Source organism: Tamandua tetradactyla, chromosome 15 (genome assembly GCF_023851605.1).
Source record: "Tamandua tetradactyla isolate mTamTet1 chromosome 15, mTamTet1.pri, whole genome shotgun sequence".
In the NCBI taxonomy this organism is placed as follows: Eukaryota; Metazoa; Chordata; class Mammalia; order Pilosa; family Myrmecophagidae; genus Tamandua; species Tamandua tetradactyla.
In genome coordinates, this window is record NC_135341.1 from 37,595,975 (window position 1) to 37,623,310 (window position 27,336).

Sequence of the window (27,336 nt, forward strand, 5' to 3'; positions counted from 1 at the left end):
CTTCCCTACACACAGACACAAGCACACTGTCCCAACTTATTCTTTTCACAGGCATTCTGAAGAACCGGCTGCAGTACCCACTAGTGCCACAGACTCGAGGCGCCTCCGAGCTGTCCTGGTGCCGTGCAGCTACCTTGGGCCACCGTGCTGTGCCAGCTGCTTCCTATGGTCGCATCTATGCTGGTGGGGGAACAGGCAGCCTTTCACAGCCAGCCAGCCGCTACTCATCCCGAGAACAGCTGGACCTGCTCCTCCGGCGGCAGCTGAGTCGGGAGCGACTGGAGGAGGCCCCTGCCCCCATTTTGCATCCCACGAGCCGGCCAGGTTCCCAGGAACGCCTGGACACCACGCCAGGCTGCCTGGAGCCTAGGGATCGGGGCAGCACCCTGCCACGGAGGCAGCCACCCCGGGACTACCCTGGTGACGTGGTTGGCCACTTCAGGTCACGGGATGCACTGGACCTAGGGGCGCCCCGTGAGTGGTTGTGCACACTGCCCCAACCCCGTGGTACCCGGGACCCTGACTCACAGCCCCTGCCTCTGCCCCTTTCTCCCCAGCGACAACTCTCAAGGGACCCCCTCTTGCCATCCCGGCCCCTGGACTCTCTGTCCAGGAGATCGAACTCACGGGAGCAGCTGGACCAGGCACCTAGCCAGCACCCTTCACGGGAAGGCCTTGGGCCACCTCCGCAGCTGCTCAGGGCCAGGGAAGACCCAGTCACTGGTCCCAGTCATGGCCCCTCCGAAGAGCAGCTGGACATCCTCTCTTCCATCCTTGCCTCCTTCAATTCCTCAGCCCTCTCCTCTGTGCAGTCCTCAAGCACGCCCTCGGGCCCCCATACCACTGCCACGCTTTCCGCCACAGCCTCTGCGCTTGGACCCTCCACGCCACGCTCTGCCACATCCCATAGCATCTCGGAGCTGTCACCGGACTCAGAGTAAGCAGGGTCCAGCTACCTGCTCACACCCTTATCAGCTTAGGGCAACCTCCCGTGTAGCCTGCCCTAAGTTCCACTGTGTACTCTGCTCTAAGTCCAAGAATAGGGTGGGGGTTAACAGATTGGTGAGGGCTATCCCAGGCTCAGCACAGCCAGGGGGCCAGAGGCTGGGGGTAGAAATCGGATAGAGAATGGGGACATGGCTAGCAGGGACTTACTGACTATACATATGGGGGCAGACCCTGGTCCCTCACTAAGAAGGACAGATGGGTACTTTCCATAAGGCTTGCAGAGGAGGTTAGGAGCCAAGGCCCAGAAGTAAAAAGTAGCCTGGTAAGTGCAAGGGACAGGGAGCAGAGGTGGAGTCTTGGTTTTTGGTTTGAGATGCTTTCCTTGGGGGGTGGGGCAGATAGTACAGGACAGAGAGGAACCAGGGTAGTTGCCAGGATATGGGTGCCCTGTATGGAGACTGAAGAGCTCAACTTTCTCAGAGAGTAAATCCTTCATTCATTTGCTTTTTCAGTCAATGTTAAGTTCTTTCTGCCTATGGGTACTGTGGAGTGGGGTGCACAGGAGTTGATTTGGGACCCTGGTGCAACTCAGGTGCCTATAGGACATCTGTTGGATAGGAAGTGGAAGACATTCCTGGGAAGCAGCAGGATGCACAGGCATGAGTACAGGAAAGAGTGTCTTCAAGAGCACCCCAAGGAGGCCAGGAATTTAAGAGTTTGGGGAGCGAGACCCATGAAAAAGTCACAGAAGTGGTGGGAGAAGGGAGAGGAACCAAGAGTTGCCAGGCCTTGATAAGCCAGAAGCAGAGCTGAGTTTCATGAAGGAGGGACAGCTGGATCAGGCTCTGTGGGGGTCTGTAAAGTTGAGAGAAGGCTTTGTGAAGAAGGGGCCCTAGAGGATGAAACAGGGTGCCAAAGAACCAGAGCAGGACCATGAATTGGGGAAAGACAAAGGATGGAGGGACAGGAGGCTTTTGGGGCCTGATGCCCAGGACTCTGGAGGGATGCTGGGGGTGGAGATAATAGGGAGCTGACCCACCCCCTGGGTTTCCCTGCAGCCTTGCCTTGAGGTCTATGTAAGGCTGAGGGCTTTCTGAGCGGGGGTTCAGGCTCTGGAATCACACAGGTCTGAATTTGAGTTCTGCCACTCACCATACTAGCAGTGTGTCCTTGGGTAGATTTCTTTACTTCTCTGGGCCTCAGTTCTCTCATCTGTAAAATGGGTCTGTAGTACAAGACCCATTTGAGATATGGAGAAGATTTATGAGACAATATATGTCAAATGTTTAACATAGTGTCTCTATGTAGTAGGTATTTGCTAAGTGCTTAGAGAAAAGACCTAGGCAGCTGAGGGGCCTTGCTGATGAGTCTGAAGGTCCAAAATGTTGAGGGGCTCTGAGAACCCAAGCATGGCCGTAAGGGTTATGGGGGCACCCTGAGACAGAGGCAAGGGTGATGAGGGTGGTGAGGGGAGGCAGACCAGGCCGGGTCCTGGGAGGGGGTCCAGAGGCATCCGAGTCAGGGTTTTTTTCAGCAAGGACCTTTGATCTCTACATTCAACTCTGCAGAGTTCCCAGAAGTGAGGGTCACTCCTGAGGGGACGACGGTGCAGACAAGGAAGAGCCACGGGCGATGGAGGATTTGGGCTAACAGAGAAACTTCAGGAGTCAGGGGCCGATGCCAAGGCAGTCTCTTGCCCCTTCAGCTCTCCCTATGGCGCCTGTGCTGAGGGTCCTTGCGCGTCTGTGAGCATGCGTGTGATGGGTGTGGGGCGGGGAAACTGAAGGGAGGGCTTTTATACATTTTGTACCTTTGTAACCAGAGAGATATGTTTATGTTATTTTTCAGCATTTCTGTCTCCCAGGGGTCTGAGGCTGGGCTGGTGAGGGAGGTTAGGGTGGGGGAGAGTGACGGAGGGGAAAAGTTACAGAATTTGAACCCATTTGGGTCCCTGGAACATCAAAAGCCCTTTTATTCTCATCTTTCTAGGATGGGGCCAGACAGGAGGGGAAGATGCCTACCCTACCCCTGGTCGACCCAAATATTGTTGGGGTCCAAAGTGCAGAACTGATCTTTGCTTTTTCTCCAATGTCCCAAGGGTCAAACTTTGGGATTGGGGGTTGGTCTTAGAGACAGGGGTTCCCTGACCTCCTCAGGGGGCTTAATTTGTGCTGCCCCTCCTAGTGGATTTGTATGTTTATTACGTGGAGTCCCTGCCACTTACTGCCTTATGACCTAGGACTGATGCTGTGGGCCATTGGTGGAGCAGCAGATGTCTTGTTTACAGAGCAAGGCTTCCCTTCCTCCCCTGGGGAGGGGCTCAGGCCGCTATTCAGACATTCCTGCAGTTGGTGGGTGGAGGGGGTCATTCTCCCACTCCTGCCCCTGCCGTGAGCAAAAATTATCAGTGGTGCCATTTGATTCCCTGACACTGCCCCCTTGTTGGAATTTATTCTGTGAGGTGAGGTAGGAGAATGAGCAAAGGGAGCAGAAACAAGGGAATTCAAGACCCAGAATGTAGGTGCCACTGCCTCCCGTGTTTACAGGAACCTCCCTGGCCCCAGGCACCTGGGCTGGTGGAAGTGACTCAGTTTCACTCCTCTTTTATTTCCTTAAAAGGGGGGAAATGACTGTTAGCACCCTGTTTGCAAAATTCTCACATTTTTTACTTTGATGCCAGAACTTGGACTTTTAAATTCTGTTAAGTTGTTTACAGGTCAAGATTAAAGTGTTTTTTTTTTTTTTTACTTTGTTTACAACTTAAAACTTTGAACTTTTGTACTTTGTTTACAGTTGAGAATGTTCTTTTCCTTTGTCTACAAGTGAAAGGTAGGGAAAGTGGAAGAGGGACTTGGGGGAGCCACCTGTGAGGACCCTGGGACTGGTCATCTCAAGGGGTTTTCTAACCCCCAACTCTCCCAGGCCAAAAGACAGCCCTGAGTTGCTTGTTTGAACACCAGACTTAGAAGGCCTCAAGAGTGGGGGTCCTCTTACTTCTGGAAAGGGTTGTGCAGAGTTGGAGGCTCTGTGCATACTCTTGGGAGGCAGTTTCAAAGGAGATTAGAAATTCCACTTCACTGACTGGTGCCAAATCCCACCAGCCATGACCCCAGCTCTCCTTACTCAGAATGACCTCAGCCCAAGGGCTGAGGACTTGCTGGGGGTGGGGAGTGGGGTGTCCTTGCTATGTCCTAGGTTTTATAGATGCCCCTCTCTTGGGGTCTCCCCACCCCCACTCCAGCCCAGTGGCTCCCTTCCCTGTCTGTGTAAATTGTTCCGTGAAGCCGCGCTCTGTTTTGGGAATAAACTTCTATAGAAAATGGTTACTGCCTCTTTCTGTTTGGGGAAGGGGTGGTGGTGGTGGCTGTAATGATTCATACCAGACTGACCTTTGGAAAGAAACTGAGCCCCCTTTCCTCAAGTATATCCAGCTATTTTTAGTCCGTTTCCTTGGAGATTTGGACCTTTTTCCCTCTCGCTGACACTGAATTCTGGCCCCTTGCCTTGTAATGGGGCCTGAAGTATGAGTACAGGTGCTGGGAGGTGGGTGCCAAGGGAAACCCCCCCCCTCTCTGGTCCAGGCAGAAGCATGAGAATTTTCTGCATTCAGAGCTGCAGCACTGGCCTGACATTTGCTTTGCCAGGAGTAATACCCTGGGTACTACCCTGCTGACCCTCAGCCTGATACCAATCAAGAGTGGTGAGTTTTCTGTCCGATGTGCTCAAATGACCAATTCCTGAGACACCAGGATTTCAAAGAGAAAGAGTTTATTGCTAGGCACAAAGCAGATTGGTCTTTCAGTAATTCTGATAATTTTATAGTATCAAAAGTTGGGCAGGTTTTAGAAAAATGAGCACAGTGGTCCCAGATAATGTAATTAGAAGTGATCTAATTATTGATCATGTGCAGACTGATTACATGCTTAGTCACAGAACATATGTAAGATAATGGCAGCCTTAATATGATGGTGGGTGTGATTTTTAGTACCATTATGAGGTATAAGTCACTTATAGGTTAAAGTATAAGCTACTGCACATGACAGCCAGGTCCATTTTGGTTAGATCCAGCTTTGGTTATCAAGGTAACTTTAGAATTGGGATGGGTTAGTCCTGAGCCGACCCAAGGCCTTTTATAAATAAACATTGGGGGTTGTCTTTAGTGATCACAAGACTCTGAAGTCGAAAAACAAGATAAAATGGATACAAGTGAAGGTCAGTGTTCTCCTTTGCTAGCTGCCACAGCAACACACCAGAGACAGATTGGCTTTCAATAAAAGGGGATTTATTTAGTTAACATATAGTTCTTTAGAGGAAAGGCAGCTGTTCTAGTTTGCTAACTGCCGGAATGCAATATACTGGAAACGGAATGGCTTTTAAAAGGGGGAATTTAATCAGATGCTAGTTTACAGTTCTAAGGCTGAGAAAAGTCCCAGTTAAAGCAAGTCTATACAAATGTCCAATCTAAGGCATCCAGGGAAAGATACCTTGATTCAAGAAGGTCAATGAAGTTCAGGGTTTCTCTCTCAAGTGGAAGGGCACGTGGCGAACACAGCGTCATCTGCTAGCTTCTTCTCCTGGCTTCCTGTTTCATGACACTCCCCGGAAGGCATTTTTCTTCTTCATCTCCAAAGTTTGCTGGCTGGTGGACTCTGCTTCTCGTGGCTATGTCATTCTGCTCTGCTCTCTCTGAATCCTTTTCTTTCTCCAAAATGTTTCCTCTTTTACAGGACTCCAGAAACTAATCAAGACCCACCCAAATGGGTAGAGACATGCCTCCAGCTAATCCAACTAAACAACCACTCTTGATTAAATCACATCTCCAGGGAGATGATCTGATTAGTTTCAAACATTCAATACTAAATAGAGATTAGATGAAACGGCTGCCTTTACAAAATGGGATTAGGATTAAAACATGGCTTTTCTGGGGTACATACATCATTTCAAACCAGCACAGCAGCTAACTTTCATCTGTGGTTCTTTCTTACAGTGGGAAGGCTCGGGGCTATCTCTGCTGGTCTTCTCTCCAGGCCTCTGGGTTCCAACAACTTTCCCTGGGGTGATTCCTTTCTGCATCTCCAAAGGCCTGGGCTGAGCTGCGAGTGCTAAGATGAGGTATGCTGAGCTGCTTGGGCTGTGCTATGTTGAGTTCTCTCATTTAAGCATCAGCCAATTAAATCAAACATCATTCACTGCAGCAGGCACACCTCCCAGATGACTGCAGATGTAATCAGGAACAGATGAGGTTCACATGCCACTGGCTCATGTCCACAGCAACAGAACTAGGCACCTTCACCTAGCCAAGTTGACACCTGAATCTAAGTACCACAGTCAGTTACAAGGTTTTACGATCACAAGGGCACAAGATAAAGGCTCTACAATCATTATCAGAGATCAAGGCAGCTGGATTACTGTTCAGAGATTTCAAGTATTTCCCTTTGTCTACCATACCAGAAAGCAAAAAGGAATATGATTCAGTAATCACAATCATTACTTAAATCTTAACTTCTCTATTACATGCTGTTCTAGTTTGCTAGCTGTCGGAATGCAATATACCAGAAACATAACGGCTTTTAACAAGGGGAATTTAATAAGTTGCTAGTTTACAGTTCTAAGGCCGTGAAAATGTCCCAATTAAAACAACTCTATAGAAATGTCCAATCTAAGGCATCCAGGGAGAGATACCTTGGATCAAGAAGGCCAATGAAGTTCAGGGTTTCTCTCTCAAGTGAGAAGGCACATGGCGAACATAGTCAGGGTTTCTCTCTCATCTAGAAAGGCACCTGGTGAACACGGCATCACCTGCTAGCTTCTCTTGGCTTCCTGTTTCATGAAGCTTTCCGGGAAGCATTTTCCTTCTTTATCTCCAAAGGTCACTGGTTTGTAGACTCTGCTTCTTGGCACTACAGCATTCTCTGCTCTCTCTGAAACTCCTTCATTCTTCAAAATGCTTCCTCTTTTATATGACTCCAGAAACTTATCAAGACCCACCCAAATGGGTGGAGACATGTCATCACCTAATCCAGTTTAACAACCACTCTCGATTAAACACTAAACACTAAAAAAAACCCTCTGGTTACAGTTTCAAACATACAGTATTGAATAGGGGTTATTTTACCTTTATGAAATGGGAGTTTGATTAAAACATGCCTTTTCTAGGGGACATACATCCTTTCAAACCAGCGCACATGCCCACTGACAGCACTGACCCCACCATTCTTTCCGACTTGGAGTTGCGGGATGTCCCCACTACCTAGATGTTTCTCTGGTGACTCTGCCAGGAACCTTCAAGGTGCAATGCCTGGGCTGTGCTAGATGCAAGGACAGGACATCACAGCCTCATCTGGCCTGAGTGGCCAAGAGTTAGGAGGCCTTTAGGGATCCTTCTTGTTGGGTCTCAGAGACTCAGAGACTTGCTTGGTCCCAGAGCGAAAGCCTGATGTGAAGCCTTCATTTGGAGGCATGAGAGACAACCCCCCCCAACGAACGGACCCAGATTCCCCCACTGTTAGCTCAGGCTCGGGTCAATGGCCGCGTGTCACCAGCCATGTCCCCCACGTCTTCTGGCTACTCGGGAGTTTCTGCTCTCCACCACGTGGAGACCCTCAGGAAGAAGCTGATGATCAGCTTTGTCCCACTCAGAAGCCTGGGGCGCGGTCCCAGCTCTGAGGTCCTACCGGGCTCGAGGCGCACCACTCCGCCAGGCGCGAGGGAAGCGCAAGGCAGGCTTCAGGTGAAGAAAGGGTTAAACCTTCCTCTTCGGACCGCACAGCTCCCTTGGAAAGCGTCACTTGGCCCCGCCCCAGCAGGTTTATTGGACCAAGTCTCTTCCGTTCTCCCCGGGGATTGGCCGCCGGGAGCGCGCTGCTTGCCTCAGCCGCGTCCCCGGCCCTCCTTCCGGCCTGTAGCGGCCTCTTGATCTAGCCGTGGGAGTGTACCCCGCGGGACTCTCGCCAGCCATGGGGCTGTCTGAAGCGTCCGCCAGGCGCGGGCATCCGGCTTGGGCCAGCTCGGAAAGGAGACCGCCAAGTCCCTGAAGCAGGCGTTCCCTCTGCAGCAGCTCGGTTTACAGCTGTGTCGACTCACCGCGGGCGGCTGCCCCTCCTTGGCGAGGGATGGGGCGGTAGCCGGTGCGATCCCAGCTCCCGCAGGCTGTGCGGAAAACCATTCGAGCGCCGCCCACGGGCTGGCGCGGGGCCGAAGGAAGGCTTCTGCTGGGGAAGGAGGCCCGGCCGGGAAGGTGTGGCGGCTGGGGCCAGGAGGTCGCTGCCAGAGTTCCCCTGGGGGCCAGCGAATTCACTGCCTTGTGCAGTGGCCCGATTTCGTCCAGCGGTACGATTGACTAAATGCGCCGGCCGCTCTGGCCTTTGTGCCCTCCCAGGGGGTGTGGCCAGGGATATAGACCCCTGCTCTCCAAGCTTGGGTCCTGCTGTGGGGGGAGAGAGCACTTTAAGAAGACCTGAGTCTTTGAGGGGCGAGGGAGCTCAAAGGTCTCAGTGAGATTGCCGTGTCTAGAGTCTCTGAAGATCTTGCACCCTTTCCATTCCCTCCTCTAACCAGGACCCTCAGATTAGAGGTTCTTTCCAGGTGAGTCCCTGTCCCTCAGGTAGTAGCCTCCCCTCCGCTCAGAGCTTTCCCAGCCTGTGAGAGCTTCCTCCCAGTTAAGGATTCTGTATTCTTAGGTGAGATATTTCCCTCACTCCAGACGAGAACTACTCCCTCCCCCCTCAAAGTAGGGCCCCTCACCTTCCCCCCCACTTGGGAGCCTCCCCTCCAGGTCAGAGTTTCCCCCCCACTTGGGAGCCTCCCCTCCAGGTCAGAGTTTCCCCCAGATCAGAATTTTCCTGGCAAGTGAACGCGTTCCTGGCAGATGAGAACTTCTCCCCTAATAAGTTCACTCTCTCCCGCTTCAGAAGGGAGCCTCCCTAGCAAGTGAAAGCCTTCTAGGAAGATGAGGTCTTCCTCTTGGGTAAGATCTCCTCCCTCTCCACATGGGGGTCTCTCCTAGATGAGACCCCTCCCTGCCTCAAAGCTCCCCAAGGTGAGAACCATTCCCTGGCTTTTCCTGACTAGGCCTGAGCTTGTCCAGCTAGAGGCCCATGGTCGGTTGTGGCCCCAGCACTTTTCTTCCCTTCTCATCTGTAGGTCTGAGACTTGGAGAGGGGGTTGCCTAAGGAACTGAACCCAAGGGGTGCTAGATCCCTTCGCTGAGTGCATGCTCTTAGACAGCTAGCACTGGGCTCGTTGGGCTGCTGGATAAGGATTGACTTTGGCCTGGGCTGGGTCTCCCACCCTCGGCTGGAGGTGTGGATCATGCTTATCCTACTGCCTTTTCGTAGGGGACTTTGGCCCAGCAAAAGCTTTCAGCAGCCAAAGTCCAGGCACTGCCCCTGCCTGGGCATGGGCACAATGCCTGCCAGGGCCCACTTGTGGCTGAACCTGCTTAGAATCCAGGGCCTCCAGAAGTCGTTGGGCCCTTCCCTGGCCCCAGGCTGGAGGTATGTGGAGAGCTTGGGCCCGGGGTGTCTTTGCTGAGTCTCTGTGGTCTTGCTGCCCCTCAGCCCGAAGAACACGCAGGCACTGCTATCCACGACGCAGGCAATGGAGCGACGGAGGAGAGACTACTACATGGAGCGGCCTGTGTTGAACCAGGAGCAGCTAGAGGAGCTGGGGCACTTGGGCTCAGTGCCGAGGACCTACCGGTGGCGGAGTTGGTTGCAGTAAGGCTGAGAGTGGGAGTCTGGGGGCACTGACAAAAAGGACCCAGGTAGTTCCTGTCCCTGATACCTACCCCTCCTGTCCCCAGGTGCTCCCGTGCCCGGGTTCGCACCCTTCTCATCCAGCACCTCCCGGTTTTGGCCTGGCTGCCTCGGTATCCTGTGCGTGACTGGCTCCTGGGTGACCTGCTCTCTGGTCTGAGTGTGGCCATCATGCAGCTCCCACAGGGTGAGCCACCCCTGACCTAGAGGCTATAAGTCTCAACCCTTGAACTCTATCCTGGAAGCCTTGTGGTCTGTGAACCCCCGTGACCCTTGCTTCTAGAATTATGGCCCTGACCCAGGGATGGGATCCCCCAATCTTTTGAGGCCCTGACCTCAGGGCCTGCATTGCCACCATTCGACCTTCAGGCCTGGCCTATGCCCTCCTGGCTGGACTGCCACCCGTGTTTGGCCTCTACAGCTCCGTCTACCCAGTCTTTGTCTACTTCCTGTTTGGCACTTCCCGACACATCTCAGTGGGTGAGTGGAGCCAGGTCTGACTCTGCAGGAGATTGTCCACCCTGGGGGACAGGGTGAGGGAGGACTGAGCAGGGTGAGGGAGCTTAGGGAAATGAGTGGTATCAGTGCTGGGAGGTTGGTCCATCCCCAGGCAGGGCTGTATCACTGACCGTGGGGCCACAGGTTCAGGCTATACCTCAAGGCCCTGGCTCTTGAAGGATGTGGACAGATGGGACAACTTGAGGGGTCTGGACCCTGGCAGAGGCCTGACTAGCTTGAAGCATGCCACATCCCCTTTCCCTTGCCTCCCTTCACAAGGGAAACGGGCCCAGGGCTAGTGGGCACAAATGGGCAGATAATGTGGGGCCAGCATTCCTGCTAATCTCAAGTGCCCTGGTCCTCAGAATCCACTCCCAGCTCTGGCTATGCCTGACTGTCAGCGCTGCTCCTATCTGCTCAGCCATAGTCTGAGGGTATTTGTCCTAGAACCTTCCTGTCTCCTGGTCTCTCCCTTAAGACCAGGGGTCCAGAATAGGCAGTGTCTCCTCTTCTTCAGACATCCCCTGTCCTGTTCCTGCAGGAACCTTTGCTGTCATGTCTGTGATGGTGGGCAGTGTAACAGAATCCCTGGCTCCTGATGAGGCCTTCCTGCAGGCCTCGAACACCACCGACATCCGGGTGCAGCTGGCCTCCACGCTCAGTGTCCTGGTCGGCCTCTTCCAGGTATAGGGCAGCCTGGAGTGTGAGAATATATGCCCTGCAATGGGCCCACCCATGTTTTCTGTCCCTCTGCCCCATCTGCCAGTTCTCTCAAGTGTCTGACCATCACCATCTTCCTTACCATCACTCTTCCCCTCCTGATCCCACCTGTTCTGAGCTCTACCCCAGCCTTCTCTAGCACCCCCACACCCGCCCCCGCTTCCCCTGACTGGCCCCCGCCCCCGGCAGGTGGGGCTGGGCCTGGTCCGCTTCGGCTTTGTGGTCACCTACCTGTCTGAGCCGCTGGTCCGCGGCTACACCACGGCCGCCGCTGTGCATGTCTTCGTGTCGCAGCTTAAGTACGTGTTTGGCCTCCACCTGAGCAGCCACTCTGGGCCGCTGTCTCTCATCTATGTGAGTGAGGGCAGAAGGCGGGATGGGTGGGTGCACCCCCCGCGGTCTTGAGTGTGGGCTGTGACCCCTGGCTCCCATCAGACAGTGCTAGAAGTCTGCCGGAAGCTGCCTGAGAGCACAGTCGGCACCATGGTCACTGCCGCCGTGGCAGGGGCAGTGCTGGTGGCGGTGAAGCTGTTGAATGACAAGTTGCAGCGGCGCCTGCCCCTCCCTCTGCCCGGGGAACTCATCACGGTTCGGTTGGGGGGGGGCAGGGAGTCGGCTGGGGGTGGCAGAGGGGGAGAAGGGCAAGTGACAGTACTTCCCTGCTGGGGCGCAACCCCCAGGTATTTGAGGGACACGGAATGTGCGCTGGGGAGGATTCCTAGGAGGGGACCATAGCAGAAAGGCCCTCTCCTCTGACAGCGTGTCCCCCTTCCCAAAACAGTCAGGTCTGTTTCTCACCCTCTCAATGGCTTCTCCCCACCCCTCTAAAGGAGTTTTTGTCTTGTCTCTCTCCTCACCCCCAAAGTGGTTGGTCTACCCTCCTGACAGCGATGTCAGTGCCTCCCTCCCTGACTGCCCTCTCCCCCCAGCTCATCGGGGCCACAGGCATCTCCTACAGCCTGGACCTGAAGCACAGATTTAGGGTGGACATTGTGGGCAACATCCCTGCAGGGTGAGCTCTGGACCCCTGTCAGGGCAGGGTGGGTCGGGGCAGCAGGGCCCTACCTTTGACCTCACAGATGTTCCCCACAGGCTGGTGCCCCCCGTGGCGCCCAGCCCCGAGCGGTTCACAGAGCTCATGGGAAATGCCTTCACCATCGCTGTGGTTGGATTTGCCATTGCCATCTCGCTGGGAAAGATCTTCGCCCTGAGGCATGGCTACCGGGTGGACAGCAACCAGGTCCGGGGGACATGAGAAGCATGTTGGGGGCAGGCGGTTCTGTGGGGGCTACAGGGATGGCAGGGATCGAGGACCAGGTGGGACATGGGGAAATGGCCAGGGGGTGTGTCAGGGCCAGGAGGGAGGCTGAGGGAGGGGGAGCAGGATGAAGGGGAACAATACCCAAGTCTTGGGGCCATCAGGTGGGGGTAGAGGTAGGGATTGCATAATCCCAGACACTGTGGGGTAGTGGCCCTAAGAGGGAAGTCTCCTCATGCCTGTATTCCCTCCCCTCCAGGAGTTGGTGGCCCTCGGCCTCAGTAACCTCATCGGAGGCCTCTTCCAGTGCTTCCCTGTGAGCTGTTCCATGTCACGGAGCCTAGTACAGGAGAGTGCCGGCAGCCACACACAGGTAGACAGTGAGTGTGCATGCACACTGCCCTGACTCACCCCCACTCACCCCTGCTTACCGCTCTCCCGCCCACCCCCTCCCCTGCTCATTCTCCCTTCCCGTCCCCCCCTGAACATGGCCTGGCCCATTCTCACTCTCACCCCCGCCCACCACCCTGCAGGTTGCTGGAGCCATCTCCGCCTTCTTCATCCTCATCATCATTCTCAAACTTGGGGGACTCTTCCGAGAACTGCCCAAGGTGAGTCCCTTCTTCCACCCCTACCCATCCCCAACCAGCCAAGCTTTGGGGCCCTGGTCTGACCATGGACTCAGATCAGTCAAGTCAAGTCAAGCCCCCGGTAAGGGGTTAGGATACAGGGTCATGCCCTTCTGAAGTGAGGCTTGGTGTCAACCTTCAAAGGTTAGAAGCTTTCAGAGTTAGATTCAAGTTGTTTAGGGTTGGGGAGGCGGTGGTTGTTGTGCCCAGGTGCTTGGGATCAACCTGGGTCAGGCCCCAGTGGTTGGGTGTGTCGTCATCTGGGTGACCTCAGCAGCCCCTGGTGACACCCCCCACGTGCAGGCAGTCTTGGCAGCCACCATTATCGTGAACCTGAAGGGCATGTTGATGCAGTTCACCGACATATGCTCCCTCTGGAAGGCGAATCGAGTGGATCTGGTAGGAGGCGTGGGAGCCCAGAGGTGGGTCCGGGAGCAGGGGGGTCTTCAGTTCCAGAGGCCCCTCTGGGCCCGGTGGACCACTGCCTTTCTGTTCTCAGCTCATCTGGCTGGTGACCTTTGTGGCCACCATCCTGTTAAACCTGGACCTGGGCCTGGCAGTCGCGGTGGTCTTCTCATTGCTGCTGGTGGTGATCCGCACGCAGCTGTGAGTCAACCCTTTTTTTTTTTTAATTTTTATTAATAAAACCAATCAACATACAATATGAACATTCTTTTTTTATCACATAGTTGAATATTCATCATGATCATTTCTTAGAACATTTGCATCAATTCAGAAAAAGAAATAAAAAGAAAACAAAAAAATTCATACATACCATACCCCTTACCCCTCCCTTTCATTGATCACAGCATTTCAGTCTACTAAATTTATTTCAACGTTTGTTCCCCCTATTTATTTTTAATCCATATGTTTTACTTGTCTGTCGAAAAGGTAGGTAAAAGGAGCATCAGACACAAGGTCTTCACAGTCACACAGTGTCATTGTCAAAACTATGTCATTACACAATCATCTTCAAGAAACATGGCCACTGGAATACAGCTCTACATTTTCAGGCAGTTCCCTCCAGCCTCTCTGTTATGCCTTAACTGAAAAGGTTATACCTATTTAATACATAAGAATAACCTCCAGGATAACCTCTCGACTCTGTTTGCATTCTCTCAGCCATTGACACTTTATTTTGTCTCATTTCTCTCTTCCCACTATTGGTCAAGAAGGTTTTCTCAATCCCTTGCTGCTGAGTCCCGGCTCATTCTAGGATTTTTGTCCCACGTTGCCAGGAAGGTCCACACCCCTGGGAGTCATGTCCCACGTAGAGAGGGGGAGGGCAGTGAGTTGAGTCAACCCTTTTTGGCTCCCTCTTATTTCATGGAGGAAGTGAGGGTCACACTGGCTCCCCCTTGTTTTCCCACATTTCTTGGGGACACAGGCTCCCAAGTACCCTTTCGTTGCCTCCTTTCTCAGATCCCTTTTCTCATGCCCTTTTGTCTTAAACTTATTCTCTCCTCTGCAGGCCCCACTACTCTATCCTAGGGCAGGTTCCAGACACGGATATTTACAGAGATGTGGCCGAGTACTCAGAGGTGAATGGCAGGGGCTAAGCCAGAGGGTGGCATGAGTGGGTGAGACAGAGGCTGGATGGGTCTTTGTCATTCCCCTGCATACCTGGCAGCAAAACTGAGAGTTGAGGGCACCTTGGCTTTGGTCCTGTAGGTCTCTGACCTCCTCCTGGGGCATGAGGGGGTAGGAGAGGACAGAGGAAGAGTGGGCAGAGGTGGGTCTAGTGGTCCATGGAGGGGGGACAGCCTTAGAGCCAGCCATGTAAGCGGCCGGATCAGGAATGCTAGACAGAAGGATCCTGAGGCACTGGGGTGTGAGGGGAACTGTCTGCTGACCTGGTCAGTGGAGTTGTTGTTTTCCCACGTTTGGTATCTGCTATAACATGCCAGCTGCTGGGGACATGGGTAGGCAGCTCTGCAATAAAACAAGCCTATTCCTCCTGACATGCAGCCTTGAAGGCTGGGCACCCAGTGATGGGGCAGAGCAAGTAGATAAACCAAGAGGCCAGAGATACGGGGACAACATGAGGGGAACAGCCCCACTGGAGGGAGAGGGAAATGGGAAAGGCCCATTGAGTGGGCTCGAATGTCACGCAGAGATCTGCACTGTGTCCTGAATGGGGTGGAGAGCTGGGGAAGGCCTGGTTGAGATGGCAGCTTAGAAGGTCTCTTAGTCTTCGTGCACAGAACAGACCACAATACCTCCAAGAGGAGGTGTAAGAGCTGCTGAAGCCTGGCCTGGGGAGTGGCAGAAAAGTGGGAGAGGTGCAAGAGGTGCCCTGAAGGGAGCAAGATGGGCCATCAGGGTGACCTCATCAAGCCTCTGGCCCAAGAACCTGGAGCCAGAGGGAAGGCCTAGGTTGACCAGGGAGCAGACCAGGGTTGGTGGGTGGCAGGCACTGGGGCATTCTAGGAGAAGAAAGATGGGAGAACAAGGTGTAGCCAAGAGAAGCAGGGCTAAGCCACCCCCAACCCTGTCCTGTCCCCAGGCCAGAGAGGTCCCCGGTGTGAAGATCTTCCGCTCCTCAGCCACCATGTATTTTGCCAATGCTGAGCTCTACAGCGACACTCTGAAGCAGAGGGTGAGACACAGATTCCCAGGATGGGTGTCAGAGGGTTCCCTGCCCCTACAGAGTACCAGCACCAGGCCCCTTTCTGACATTTGTCTCTAGTGCGGTGTGGATGTTGACCACCTAATCTCCCAGAAAAAGAAGTTGCTCAAGAAGCAGGAGCTAAAGCTGAAGCGGCTGCAGAAAGAGAAGCAACTCCAGAAACAGGCAGGGGCCCCTTTCAGCCAGTGACTCCTGACCCCTGCCCTGCTGCTGACCTCACCCAACCTTTTCCCTGACCCCTGACCTACTATTGGCCTCTACCCTCTGCCTTACTGTAAGTCCACCTAACCTTTTCCCTGACCCCTATCCCCTGACCTGTTATTGACCTCTGCCCTGCTACTGACCCCACACCAGCTTTTCCTTCAGGCTCCTGGGCTCCTGACTTCTCACCCTGATTCATCATCCTTCCTTTCTCCCCAGTGCCCCCAGGGGCCCCATCCCACTCCTCTAGCAGGTCAGGCCTCCTGTAGTCTTTTGTTTTTCACCTCCACCTCCTGAGCCAGTGACAGTGTGAACCACCTCAGTCCTTTTCCATGTCTGTGGCTGTTCCTGGAGCTGGTCAGCACCCTGCATCCTTCCGCTTGGCTGCCAGTTCTGCAGACCCTGGGGTCCCACAGCTTTGGATCCTAGCCCAAGGCCAGAGGGTGGCAACAGTCCTGTCCAGCATAGCTGTCATGTGGCAGCTGGGGCAGCTTTTACCTGTCCCTCCTAATCCCTGCCCTAGGTTGCCTTCTCCAAGGACACCTCTGTCTCTGTCAGTGTCAATACCAGCCTCAGGGACGTCGATATCAACAACGTGGAGGGCGCCAAGGCCAAGGTAAGGCTGGAGGTGCGAGAGGAGGGGCCAATCATGAGCTGCAGAGTTGTAGGTACCCATGTGGACCCACCAGCTCTGGGTTCAGGGCTGTTTTGCCAGTGGCAAGAGGAATGGGGTGATGACCAGACTCCCTCTGCAGGGAGATCTCTAGTGATGTGCTATGGTACTCTGCTATCTGCAGCCTAGAAGACCCCACAGTTTGTGCTCACATGTAGAGGGAAGGGATTGGGTATGTGGGAAAAAAATCTAGGGGGCCAAAGAGATGCCACTCTCCACTAGAGCCCCAGGTGGGGTGCTGAGGTATGTGTGTGTTGTGTGTACCCGTATGGGTATGCATGTGCCTCTGGGTAGGGCTCAGCTCTCTGCCTCTTCTCGTCTATTCCTGGGCCCCCAGACCCTGACCAGCTGAGGATGGGACCGCACCGTCCCTTACTAAGTGTCCCTGTTAAGCCTGAGAGATAACAGAGAAGCATGTGTGTGTCTGTGCCTGTGCCTCTTCTCCTGCATGTCCCCGTGTGTCCCTCCTGGCTGTGCATGCAGGTGGGTCCCCCATGGCTGTCTTCATGCCCTGCATGGCCCTGTCTGTGTGGGTGTGTTCATGCTCCCATGTCTGACCCTATGTCTTCCTGCCTGTTTGTGCATGATCTCTGCCCTCGAACTCGCAGCGTATCTGGTCTCCCAGCAGGAAAGCACAGGGGATGATGAGCTGGAAGGTACAGTGGCCAGCGACCAGGAAGATGCTGAGGCCCCAGTCATGGCCACGTTGAACGCCCTGGGTCTGCCTCAGCCGGACTTCCACAGCCTCATACTGGACATGAGTGCCCTCTCCTTTGTGGACACCGTATGCCTCAAGAAACTGAAGAATGTGAGCCGCTCAGATTTTTCAGAAGAAGAGCCCAGGGGGTCGGGACAAGGCCTCTCAAGCCTGCATCCTTTGAGTTATCCGATTCCCCAAGACCCCCGACCTCCTTCTCACAACCCTTTTCCCCAAGACTGCATGAGCTCCACTCTCCAAGCCCCCTGAGCCATCTTCTGAGTCTGCCTCCCCCCGCTTTTCTGCTGCAGATTTTCCATGACTTCCGGGAGATCGAGGTGGAAGTGTACATGGCCGCTTGCCACAGTGCGTGGAGTAGGCGCCGCAGCATTGGTCGGAAAGGGGGCTGGGGTTCTGCTAGGCAGCAGGTCTGCCAGGCAGCATAAGGATAAAGTCTCTGAAACTGGAGGTCAGAGGTGTCATGGGAGGCAGGTGTCAAGGGGTCAGGAGTTACTGGGGGTTAGCCATGGCCTCGGGTTGGGGTCAGGACCTTCTGCTGGTGTCTGGGGTTGGGGTATTCCTGGTGGTTCCGAAAGTCAGAGGAGACCCACTCCTTGCTTACAGGCCCTGTGATCACCCAGCTGGAAGCTGGGCACTTCTTCGATGCATCCATCACTAAGCAACATCTCTTCGCCTCTGTCCATGATGCTGTCATCTTTGCCCTCCAGTCCTCGAGGGCCAGCAGCATCAATCCTGTTTCGGTGAGCTGACCTGCTGAGCCCTTTTTTACTTATTGCTTTGTCCCCACCCTGACCCTGGCTCCAGGAACCCCATCCCGGTGAGCATAGCTCTTCCCTTCTGCCCCTGGGGGCAGGGGTTGCTCTCCTTGGGGAGGGAATTGGTATGTGTGGGGAAAGAATTCTTTGGAAACTGATGGCAGCCTCCCCTTCTCTGCCTTCTCAGGACACCAAACTCTGATCATGCTGCCACCCTGCCTGACACTACCTACCTCTAGAGGGTGTGACCTGGGGACCCTTGAAATGCCCTCCAGCCCTGAGTCTCTTCCAGGTGTCACCCAGGAGTCCCCTGAGCACAACTCAGAGTTGGAGGTCCTTGGACTCCAAGTTCAGCCCTGGGATGGGCTACTGGGGTCAGGTCAGCACTGACTGGGTAGAGGAAGGGGCTGATGTAGGTTTTCAACCTCAGTAATAAAGATTCATCTGCCCAGTTCCAAGCTCTGCCATGGCTTAATCTGGGGGCTTGGCTGTTTGGGGTTCCTCTGTCTTGGCTCTTGGCCCTTCTGCCCCAAAATGGGGACTGAGGTCAGAGATTGGGGTGCATATTTAGGGAAGGCAGTTTCAGTTGGGGAGACGACAAAGCAACAGGGAGAGTGTGGGGCCGGGCCCAAAGCAGAGGCATCCCAGGTTCAAGTGCCCCATCCCAGCCATGCCCAGCCCTCAGAGCCTGTGTTCTCAGCTGTAAAATAGTTGCAGTCTGAGGTGCTTCTCAGAGCATTGTCCATCCTCAGGGACACTTGATAAGGTGAGGGGCAGGGCAGGTTCTACTAAAGGGTCCAGAATGAACGCCTGAGCAACCAGCTCAGGCCACCCGGGTGCTCACAGGGGCTGCTTCTCTGCATTTAAAAATAAACACAATTTACTTGGGGAAAAATGTCCTTTGTATAGCTAGATCACCTTGGCTTTGAAATCACTGTTGGCCAAGAAGCCTGTGCTAATTTCTGCCACAGGCATGAAGTGCTAACAAGTGAGCGCGGGGCACAGTGGGCAGCAAGGCCTTGACCCACTTCCTGTGGGAGGCACTACAGTCTTTCTGCACTTCAGTATCCTGGTCAGGAGAGTGGGATGGCAGTAACTGCTTCATGGGGCTGCTAGAGGAGTATTAAATGAGTCAGTGCCACAAAGAGCTTGGAACAGCATTGGGCTTGCATCACTTCCTCTGACGACGTGTGTTTTGCCATCTATCAGGTCTCAACTAGGCCCTGGGCACAGACCTGAGAGTGGCTAGAGGCTCCCCTCCCTCTAAAGTGCTCAGGTACCCCTTGCCCAGCTCCATTTTTATCATGGCTGTGGCAGTGCCTGACACTTTATTTATGAATCATCAGCCCCTCCCCCTGGCCCAGAACCTCAGCCCAGGAAGGCAGGGCTTTTGTCTGTCGTGATTCAGCCGTGTCCTTGCACTGGAGCACGTGGTATATGCTCAGTAAATATTGGTTGAATGATGCATATATGCTAGAGTAGGAAACACACCTCTAACGAGAAATTGGTTAGAGGTGGTTAGAAATGCTTTGAAGAGAATAAAACGGTCACATGAGAGCAACAAGATTGTGTTACCCAAGGGGTCCCAGGGTAGAGCCTCATGGAAGCGGTGACTGCTGAACTGAAACTCTAAAATGAGGAGGTGTTTCTGAGAGTGGGGAACAGTGTCTTGGCATAGGGAACAGCAGGTGTCTTCAGGGCACGTTAGGAAAACCTGCCTGCCCTGAGCTGCTAGAACACCAGTTGCAGGAGAGAAAGACCAAATCATGCAGGGCTTCACACGCCAGACTGAGGCCCTTGGAATTTATTCCACAATGTGGGGAGCCGCTGGTGTTCTTTTCCTTTTAATACAATTTTATTGAAATATATTCACACACCATACAACCCATCTAAAGGGTACAGTCAGTGGCTCACTGTCGTCACATAGTTCTCCATCTATCACCACAATCAATTTTATACCCCAAGGAAAAAAAGAGGGAAAACCCAAAACATTCTGTAGCCCTTATCTCCCCCTATCATTGATCCCTAGCATTGGTGTGGTATATCTGTTACTGATGATAGAAGACTATTAAGATATTGCTAATTATAGTCCATAGTTGCAATAGGTGCAGTTTTCCCCATATGCCTCTATTATTTGCAATAGTGTGGTATATCTGTTCTAGTTCCTGGGAGGCATTTTTTTATATTTGTGCAGTTAATCACAGTCCTTGTCCACCACAAGATTTACTGAGTTACGTAGCCCCATCTTTTAACCTCTGGTTTCCTTCTGGTGACATACTTAACTCCAACTTCCCCTTGCGATCACATTCACACGCCGTTCACCACTGTTAATTACACTCACAATAACGAGTGTAATTATCCTCTATCCATTTCCACACCCTTAAATTATTATGGTTACATTCATCCCCAAAATTTCCCAACTTAACCACTTTCATACGTACAATTCAGCGATATTGATTACGTTCACAATATGCTACTATTACCAACGCTGCTAGTGAGTTTGGTTTCTTTTAAACTTACAGTAAAATATACGTAACATTTATTTTAACTGTACTTAAGTGGACAGTTCCATGGTGTTCAGTACGTTGACGATATTGTGTAAGTTTTACCACTATTTCCAGACTATCTCACCAGTGCAAACAAAAACTCATCTATTGAGCAACACTCCCCTACCTCTGTCCCCGCACCAGCCCTGGTCACCATTGTCCTACTATCTTCATGAATTTGCTTATTCTGAGTGTTTCTTGTAAGAGAAAGCATATAATATTTGTTCTTTCATGTCTGGCATATTTCACTTAACGTGATGTCTTCAAGGCTCATCCATCTATTAGCATGTGCCAGCACCCACTTCTTTTTTTTTTTTAATTTATTTTATTTTCTTTAAACACCAAAAAACATGTAACAAACGCAAACATTCCTATTTTGATCATTCCGCTCTACATATATAATCAGTAATTCACAATATCACATAGTTGCATATTCATAATCATGATCATTTCTTGGAACATTTGCATCTATTCAGAAAAAGAAATAAAATGAAAACAAAAAAAAATTATACACACCATACTCCCTACCCCTCCCTTTCATTGATCATTAGCATTTCAAACTAAATTTATTTTAACATTTGTTCCCCCTATTATTTATTTTTATTCCATGTGTTCTACTCATCTCTTGACAAGGTAGATAAAAGGAGCATCAGACACAAGGTTTTCACAATCACAAAGCCACATTGAGCACCCACTTCTATTTGTGGTTGAATAATACTCTTTTATATGGCGAGATCACGTTTTGTTTATCCATTCATCTCTTGATGGACATCTGGGATGCTTTCACTTTTGGCTGTTGTGAATAATGCCGAAGCAAACGTTGATCTACAAATATCTGTTCGAGAACCTGCTTTCAGTTCTTTTTGGTATGCACCTAGAAATGGAATTGTTGGATCATATAGTAATGCTATGTTTATAACTTTGCTTTCCACAGCGGCTGCACCATTTTACATTCGCACCAACCATGTACCAAGGTTCCTATATCTCCATATCTCAACACTTAATTTCTGCTGTTTTTGTTTGTTTGTTTTAAACAATAGCCATGCTAGTGGGTATAAAGAAGTAACTCACTTTAGTTTTAGTTTACATTTCTCTAATGGCTAATGATGTTGAGCATATTTTCATGCACTTATTGTATTGTATTTGTATCTCTTTGGAGAAATGACTATTTAGATCCTGGGCCCATTTTTAAATTGGGTTGTTTGTCTTTTTTGTGGTTGAGTTGTGGGAGTTCTCTATATATCCTAGATATTTAACCCTTTTTAAATATATGGTTTCAAATATTTTCTCCCATTCTTTTGTAGGTTGTGTTTTTACTTCCTTGATAGTGTCCTTTGATGCACAAAAGTTTTTAATTTTGAGGAAGTCCATTTTATCTGTTTCTTTTGTTGCTTGTGCTTTCGGTGTAAAATCTAAAAAATCCATTGCCTACTACAAAATCCTGAAGATATTCCCCTGTGTTTTCTTGTAAGCGTTTTATAGTATTAGCTCTTATATTTAAGTCATTAATCCATTTAGAATTAATTTTTGTACATGGTGAAAGAAAGGGATGTAAATTCATTCTTTTGCATGTGGATTTCCAGTTCCCCAGCATCATTTGTTGAAGAGATTATTCTCTTCTCATTGAATTACCTTGTCAAAAATTAATTGACCATAGCTGTATGAATTTACTCTTGACTTTCAGTTCTATTCCATTGGTCTATATGTCTATCCTTATGCAAGTACACCACTGTTTTAATTATTGTAGCTTTGTAGTAAGTTTTGAAATCAGGAAAAGCAGGAAGTCTATGTCCTCCAATTTTTTGTTCTTTTTCAAGATTGTTTTTGCTCTTCAGAGCCTCTTGGAATTCTGTATGAATTTGAGGATCAGCTTTTCCAGTTTTACAAAAAAAAAAAAAAGGCTGCTGGAGTTTTAGGGTTGGTTGCTGTTCTTTCTCAAGTTCTTCCAGGTGAGCAGTTAAGTCTTCGATTTTTGCTTTCTCTTGTTTTTTAATATAAACGTTTAGGGTAATAAATTTCCCTCTCAGCACACCCTTTGCCACATCCCACAAGTTCTGATAAGTTGTATTCTCATTTTCATTCGTCCCCAGATAGCTATTGATTTCTCTAGCAATTTCTTCTTCGACCCACTGGTTGTTTAAGAGTGTGTTATTTAATCTCCATACATTTGTGAATGTTCTCATTCTTTGGTGGTTATTGAGATCCAGCTTCATCCCATTGTGATCAGAGAAAGTGCTTTGAATAATTTCAATGTTTTTAAATTTATAAATACCTGATGTTTTTAATTAAAACAAAATAGAACAATATACAAATATGAACATTATTACCATATGATCATTCCATTCTTGGTATATAATGAATAACTCACAATATCATCACATAGTTGTATATTCATCACCATGATCATATCTTAGAATAATTGCATCAATTCAGAAAACGAAATAAAAAGAAAAAAACTCATACATACCATAATACTCCTTGCCCCCCCTTAATGATTGCTAGTATTTCCATCTACCCAATATATTTTAGCCTTTGTTTCCCCTATTTTTTTCTATACCACTTATCATTCCCTTTTATTGATAACTAGCGTTTCAATCTACTAAATCTATTTTAACATTTGTTCCCCCTATTATTTATTTATTTTTAATCCATATGTTTTACTCATCTGTCCATATCGTAGATAAAAGGAGCATCAGACATAAGATTTTCACAATCACACCGTCACATTGCAAAACCTATGTCATTATACAGTCATCTTCAAGAAACATGGCTACTGGAACACAGCTCTACATTTTCAGGCAGTTCCCTCCAGCCTCTCCAATATACCTTAAATAAAAAGGTGATGTCTATATAATGCATAAGAATAACCTGCAGGATAACCTTTCGACTCTGTTTGAAATCTCTCAGCCATTGACTATTTATTTTGTCTCATTTCTCTCTTCCCCCTTTTGGTCTAGAACGTTTTCTCATTCTCTTAATGCTGAGTTTCAGCTCATTCTAGAATTTCTAGAATTTCTAGTCCCACATTGCCAGGAAGGTCCACACCCCTGGGAGTCATGTCCCATGTAGAGAGGGAGAGGGTAGTGAGTTTGCTTATTGTGTTGGCCAAGAAAGAGAGGCCACATCTGAACATGTTTCTTGAAGAGGGTCTCTTGGGGGTGACTCTTAGGCCTAATTTTAAGTAGGCTTAGTCTATCCTTTGCAGTAATAAATTTCATATGAACAAACCTCAAGATTGAGGGCTCAGTCTATTGCTTTGGTTGTCCCTACTGCTTGTGAGAATATCAGGAATTCTCCACATGGGGAAGTTAAATTTTCCCCCTTTCTCACCATTCCCCCAAGGGGACTTTGCAAATACTTTTTTATTCACTGTTCAGATCACTCTGGGATTTATCTGGGCATCACTCTGGACAAACCTACAAAATCTCATGCCCTATTCAACGTTCCATGTATGTATGGTATTCAATTAAGCTACTTACATAAGTTATATTAGGAACTGCACTAGTCAAAATATAAATTTTGTACCAAATAAACATTTCTCACACATAAGTTAAAATTTTAAAATATTAATTACCATCTATTTTCAACACCCTGCAATATTGATATTCCTTTGTTCTTCCTCATGAAAAAACATTTTTAAACTTGTACATTTAGTCACTATTATTATACACTCTAGGCATTCCTAGATTATGCCATCTCAGTCTTTAGGTCCCTTTTCTTAACTGAAATTCTCCAAGTCATTCACAATTGTTAGTTCACATCAGTAAGACCATACAGTATTTGTCCTTTTGTTTCTGGCTAATCTCACTCAGCGTAATGTCCTCAAGATTCATCCATGTTGTTACATACTTTATAACTTTATTCTGTCTTACAGCTGCATAATATTCCATCATATGTATATACCACAACTTGTTCAGCCACTCATCTATTGATGGACATATGGGCTGTTTCCATCTCTTGGCAATTGTAAATAATGCTGATATAAACATTGGTGTGCAAATGTCTGTGTCCTTGCCCTCATGTCCTCTAAGAAGATACCTAGCAATATGGTATTGCCGGATCATATGGCAATTCCTGAGGATCTGCCAAACTGCCTTCCATGGTGGTTGTACCATTTTACATTCCCACCAACAGTGGTTAATTGTGCCTCTTTCTCCACATCCTCTCCAGCACTTGTCGTTTTCTGTTTTATTGATAATGGCCATTCTGGTGGGTGTGAGACGATATCTCATTGTGGTTTTGATTTGCATTTCCCTAATAGCCAGGAAAGTTGAGACTCTTTTCATGTACCTTTTAGACATTTGTATTTCCTCTTCTGAGAAGTGTCTGTTCAAGTCTTTTGCCCATTTTGTAATTGGGTTGTTTGTCTTTTATTGTTGAGTTGAACAATCTCTTTATATATTCTGGATACTAGACCTTTATCTGATATATTGTTTCCAAATATTGTCTCCCATTGTGTAGGCTGTCTTTTTAATTTCTTGACAGAATTCTTTGATACATGAAAGTGTTTAATTCTGAGGAGTTCCCATTTATCTATTTCTTTATCCAATGCTTGTACTTTAGGTGTAAGATCTCGGAAACCGCCTCCTATCATAAGATTTATAAGATATTTCCCTATGTTGTCTTCTAAAAGTTTTATGGTCTTAGATCTAATGTTTAGGTCTTCGATACATTGTGAGTTAATTTTTTTTTCTTTTGCTATTTATTTATTTATTTATTCAACATAACAACATACAAGCACAAACATTTTTACCATATGATCATTCCATTCTGATATGTAATCAATAACCATTGTGAGTTAATTTTTATATAGGGTGTGAGATATGGATCCTCTCTCATTCTTCTGCATGTGGATATCCAGTTCTCTAGGCACCATTTATTGAAGAGACTGTTCTGTCCCAGGTGGGTTGGCTTGACTGCCTTATCAAAGATCAATTGTCCATAGATGAGAGGGTCTACATCTGAACAATCTGTTTGATTCCATTGGTCAGTATATCTATCTTTATGCCAGCACCATGCTGTTTTGACCACTGTAGCTTTGTAATATTCCTTAAAGTCAGGTAGTGTGAGACCTCCGACTTCATTTTTCTTTCTCATAATATTTTTACCTATTTGGGGCACCCTGCCCTTCCAGATAAATTTAGTTATGGGTTTTTCTATTTCTGCAAAGTAAGTTGTTGGGATTTTAATTGGTATTGCATTGAATCTGTAAATCACTTCAGGTAGAATTATCATCTTAACTATATTTAGTCTTCTAATCCATGAACATGGTATACCCCTCCATTTATTTGGGTCTTCTGTGATTTCTTTTAGCAATTTCTTGTAGTTTTCTTTGTATAGGTCTTTTGTATCCATAGTCAAATTTATTTCTAAATATTTTATTCTTTTGGTTGCAATTGTAAATGGATTTTTTTTCTTGATTTCCCCCTCTGATTGTTCATTACTAATGTATAGAAACACTACAGATTTTTTTTTTATTAATTAAAAAAAGAATTAACAAAACAATTAGAAATCATTCCAATCTACATGTACAATCAGTAATTCTTAATAACATCACATAGTTGCATATTCATCATTTCTTAGTACATTTGTATCGATTTAGAAAAAGAAATAAAAAGACAACAGAATAAGAATTAAAACAATAATAGAAAGAAAAAAAAACAAAAAAAACAAAAACAAAAAACCTATACCTCACATGCAGCTTCATTCAGTGTTTTAACATAATTGCATTACAATTGGGTAGTATTGTGCTGTCCATTTCTGAGTTTTTATATCCAGTCCCGTTGTACAGTCTGTATCCCTTCATCTCCAATTATCCCTTCTCTTTTTTTTTTTTTTAATTAACGGAAAAAAAGAAATTAACCCAACATTTAGAGATCATACCATTCTACACATGCAATCATTAATTCTTAACATCATCACATAGATGCATGATCATCATTTCTTAGTACATTTGCATTGGTTTAGAAGAACTAGCAACATAACCGAAAAAGATATAGAATGTTAATATAGAGAAAAAAATAAAAGTAATAATAGTAAAATCAAAACAAAACAAAACAAAACAAAACAAAAACCTATAGCTCAGATGCAGCTTCATTCAGTGTTTTAACATGATTACTTTACAATTAGGTATTATTGTGCTGTCCATTTTTGAGTTTTTGTATCTAGTCCTGTTGCACAGTCTGTATCCCTTCAGCTTCAATTACCCATTGTCTTACCCTGTTTCTAACTCCTGCTGAACTCTGTTACCAATGACATATTTCAAGTTTATTCTCGAATGTCCGTTCACATCAGTGGGACCATACAGTATTTGTCCTTTAGTTTTTGGCTGGACTCACTCAGCATAATATTCTCTAGGTCCATCCATGTTATTACATGGTTCATAAGTTTATCTTGTCTTAAAGCTGCATAATATTCCATCGTATGTATATACCACAGTTTGTTTAGCCACTCTTCTGTTGATGGAGATTTTGGCTGTTTCCATCTCTTTGCAATTGTAAATAATGCTGCTATAAACATTGGTGTGCAAATGTCCGTTTGTGTCTTTGCCCTTAAGTCCTTTGAGTAGATACCTAGCAATGGTATTGCTGGGTCGTATGGCAATTCTATATTCAGCTTTTTGAGGAACCGCCAAACTGCCTTCCACAGTGGTTGCACCCTTTGACATTCCCACCAACAGTGGATAACACTACAGATTTTTGAGTGTTACTCTTGTAACCTGATACTTTGCTGTACTCATTTATTAGCTCTAGTAGTTTTGCTGTGGATTTTTCAGGGTTTTCGACATATAGTATCATATCATCTGCAAGCAGTGAGAGTTTTATTTCTTCCTTTCCAATTCTGATGCCTTGTATTTCTTTTTCTTGTCTAATTGCTCTGGCTAGAACTTCCAACACAGTGTTGAATAACAATGGTGATAGTGGACATCCTTGTCTTGTTCCTGATCTTAGGGGGAAAGTTTTCCCTATTGAGGATGATGTTAGCTGTGGGTTTTCATATATTCCC

The 27,336-nt window shown here is 48.5% G+C and overlaps 2 protein-coding genes across 9 annotated transcripts in view; both read left to right on the forward strand.

The window, feature by feature from the left end:
* The window catches only part of CELSR3 (cadherin EGF LAG seven-pass G-type receptor 3), a 28,208-nt gene extending 23,938 nt beyond the window's left edge, over nucleotides 1-4,270 (forward strand). For both annotated transcript variants that reach the window (XM_077129397.1, XM_077129398.1), the window contains exons 34-35: nucleotides 52-937; nucleotides 2,517-4,270. In XM_077129397.1, the coding sequence (XP_076985512.1) occupies nucleotides 52-937; nucleotides 2,517-2,544 (914 nt within the window). In that variant the 3' untranslated portion in view covers nucleotides 2,545-4,270. The remainder of the gene's footprint in view (nucleotides 1-51; nucleotides 938-2,516) is intronic.
* Nucleotides 4,271-7,920: 3,650 nt separating this feature from the next.
* The window catches only part of LOC143657237 (solute carrier family 26 member 6-like), a 30,208-nt gene continuing 10,792 nt past the window's right edge, over nucleotides 7,921-27,336 (forward strand). The window contains exons 1-21 of one of the 7 annotated variants that reach the window (XM_077129403.1): nucleotides 8,171-8,277; nucleotides 9,507-9,665; nucleotides 9,752-9,891; nucleotides 10,074-10,184; nucleotides 10,744-10,886; nucleotides 11,112-11,276; nucleotides 11,358-11,510; nucleotides 11,852-11,934; nucleotides 12,015-12,162; nucleotides 12,440-12,553; nucleotides 12,714-12,791; nucleotides 13,113-13,208; nucleotides 13,309-13,415; nucleotides 14,281-14,350; nucleotides 15,316-15,408; nucleotides 15,499-15,603; nucleotides 16,163-16,255; nucleotides 16,938-17,120; nucleotides 17,321-17,375; nucleotides 17,634-17,770; nucleotides 17,973-18,236. In XM_077129403.1, the coding sequence (XP_076985518.1) occupies nucleotides 9,547-9,665; nucleotides 9,752-9,891; nucleotides 10,074-10,184; nucleotides 10,744-10,886; nucleotides 11,112-11,276; nucleotides 11,358-11,510; nucleotides 11,852-11,934; nucleotides 12,015-12,162; nucleotides 12,440-12,553; nucleotides 12,714-12,791; nucleotides 13,113-13,208; nucleotides 13,309-13,415; nucleotides 14,281-14,350; nucleotides 15,316-15,408; nucleotides 15,499-15,603; nucleotides 16,163-16,255; nucleotides 16,938-17,120; nucleotides 17,321-17,375; nucleotides 17,634-17,770; nucleotides 17,973-17,987 (2,208 nt within the window). In that variant the 5' untranslated portion in view covers nucleotides 8,171-8,277; nucleotides 9,507-9,546 and the 3' untranslated portion in view covers nucleotides 17,988-18,236. The other 6 variants (XM_077129405.1, XM_077129406.1, XM_077129400.1 and 3 more) reach the window with 6 other exon arrangements.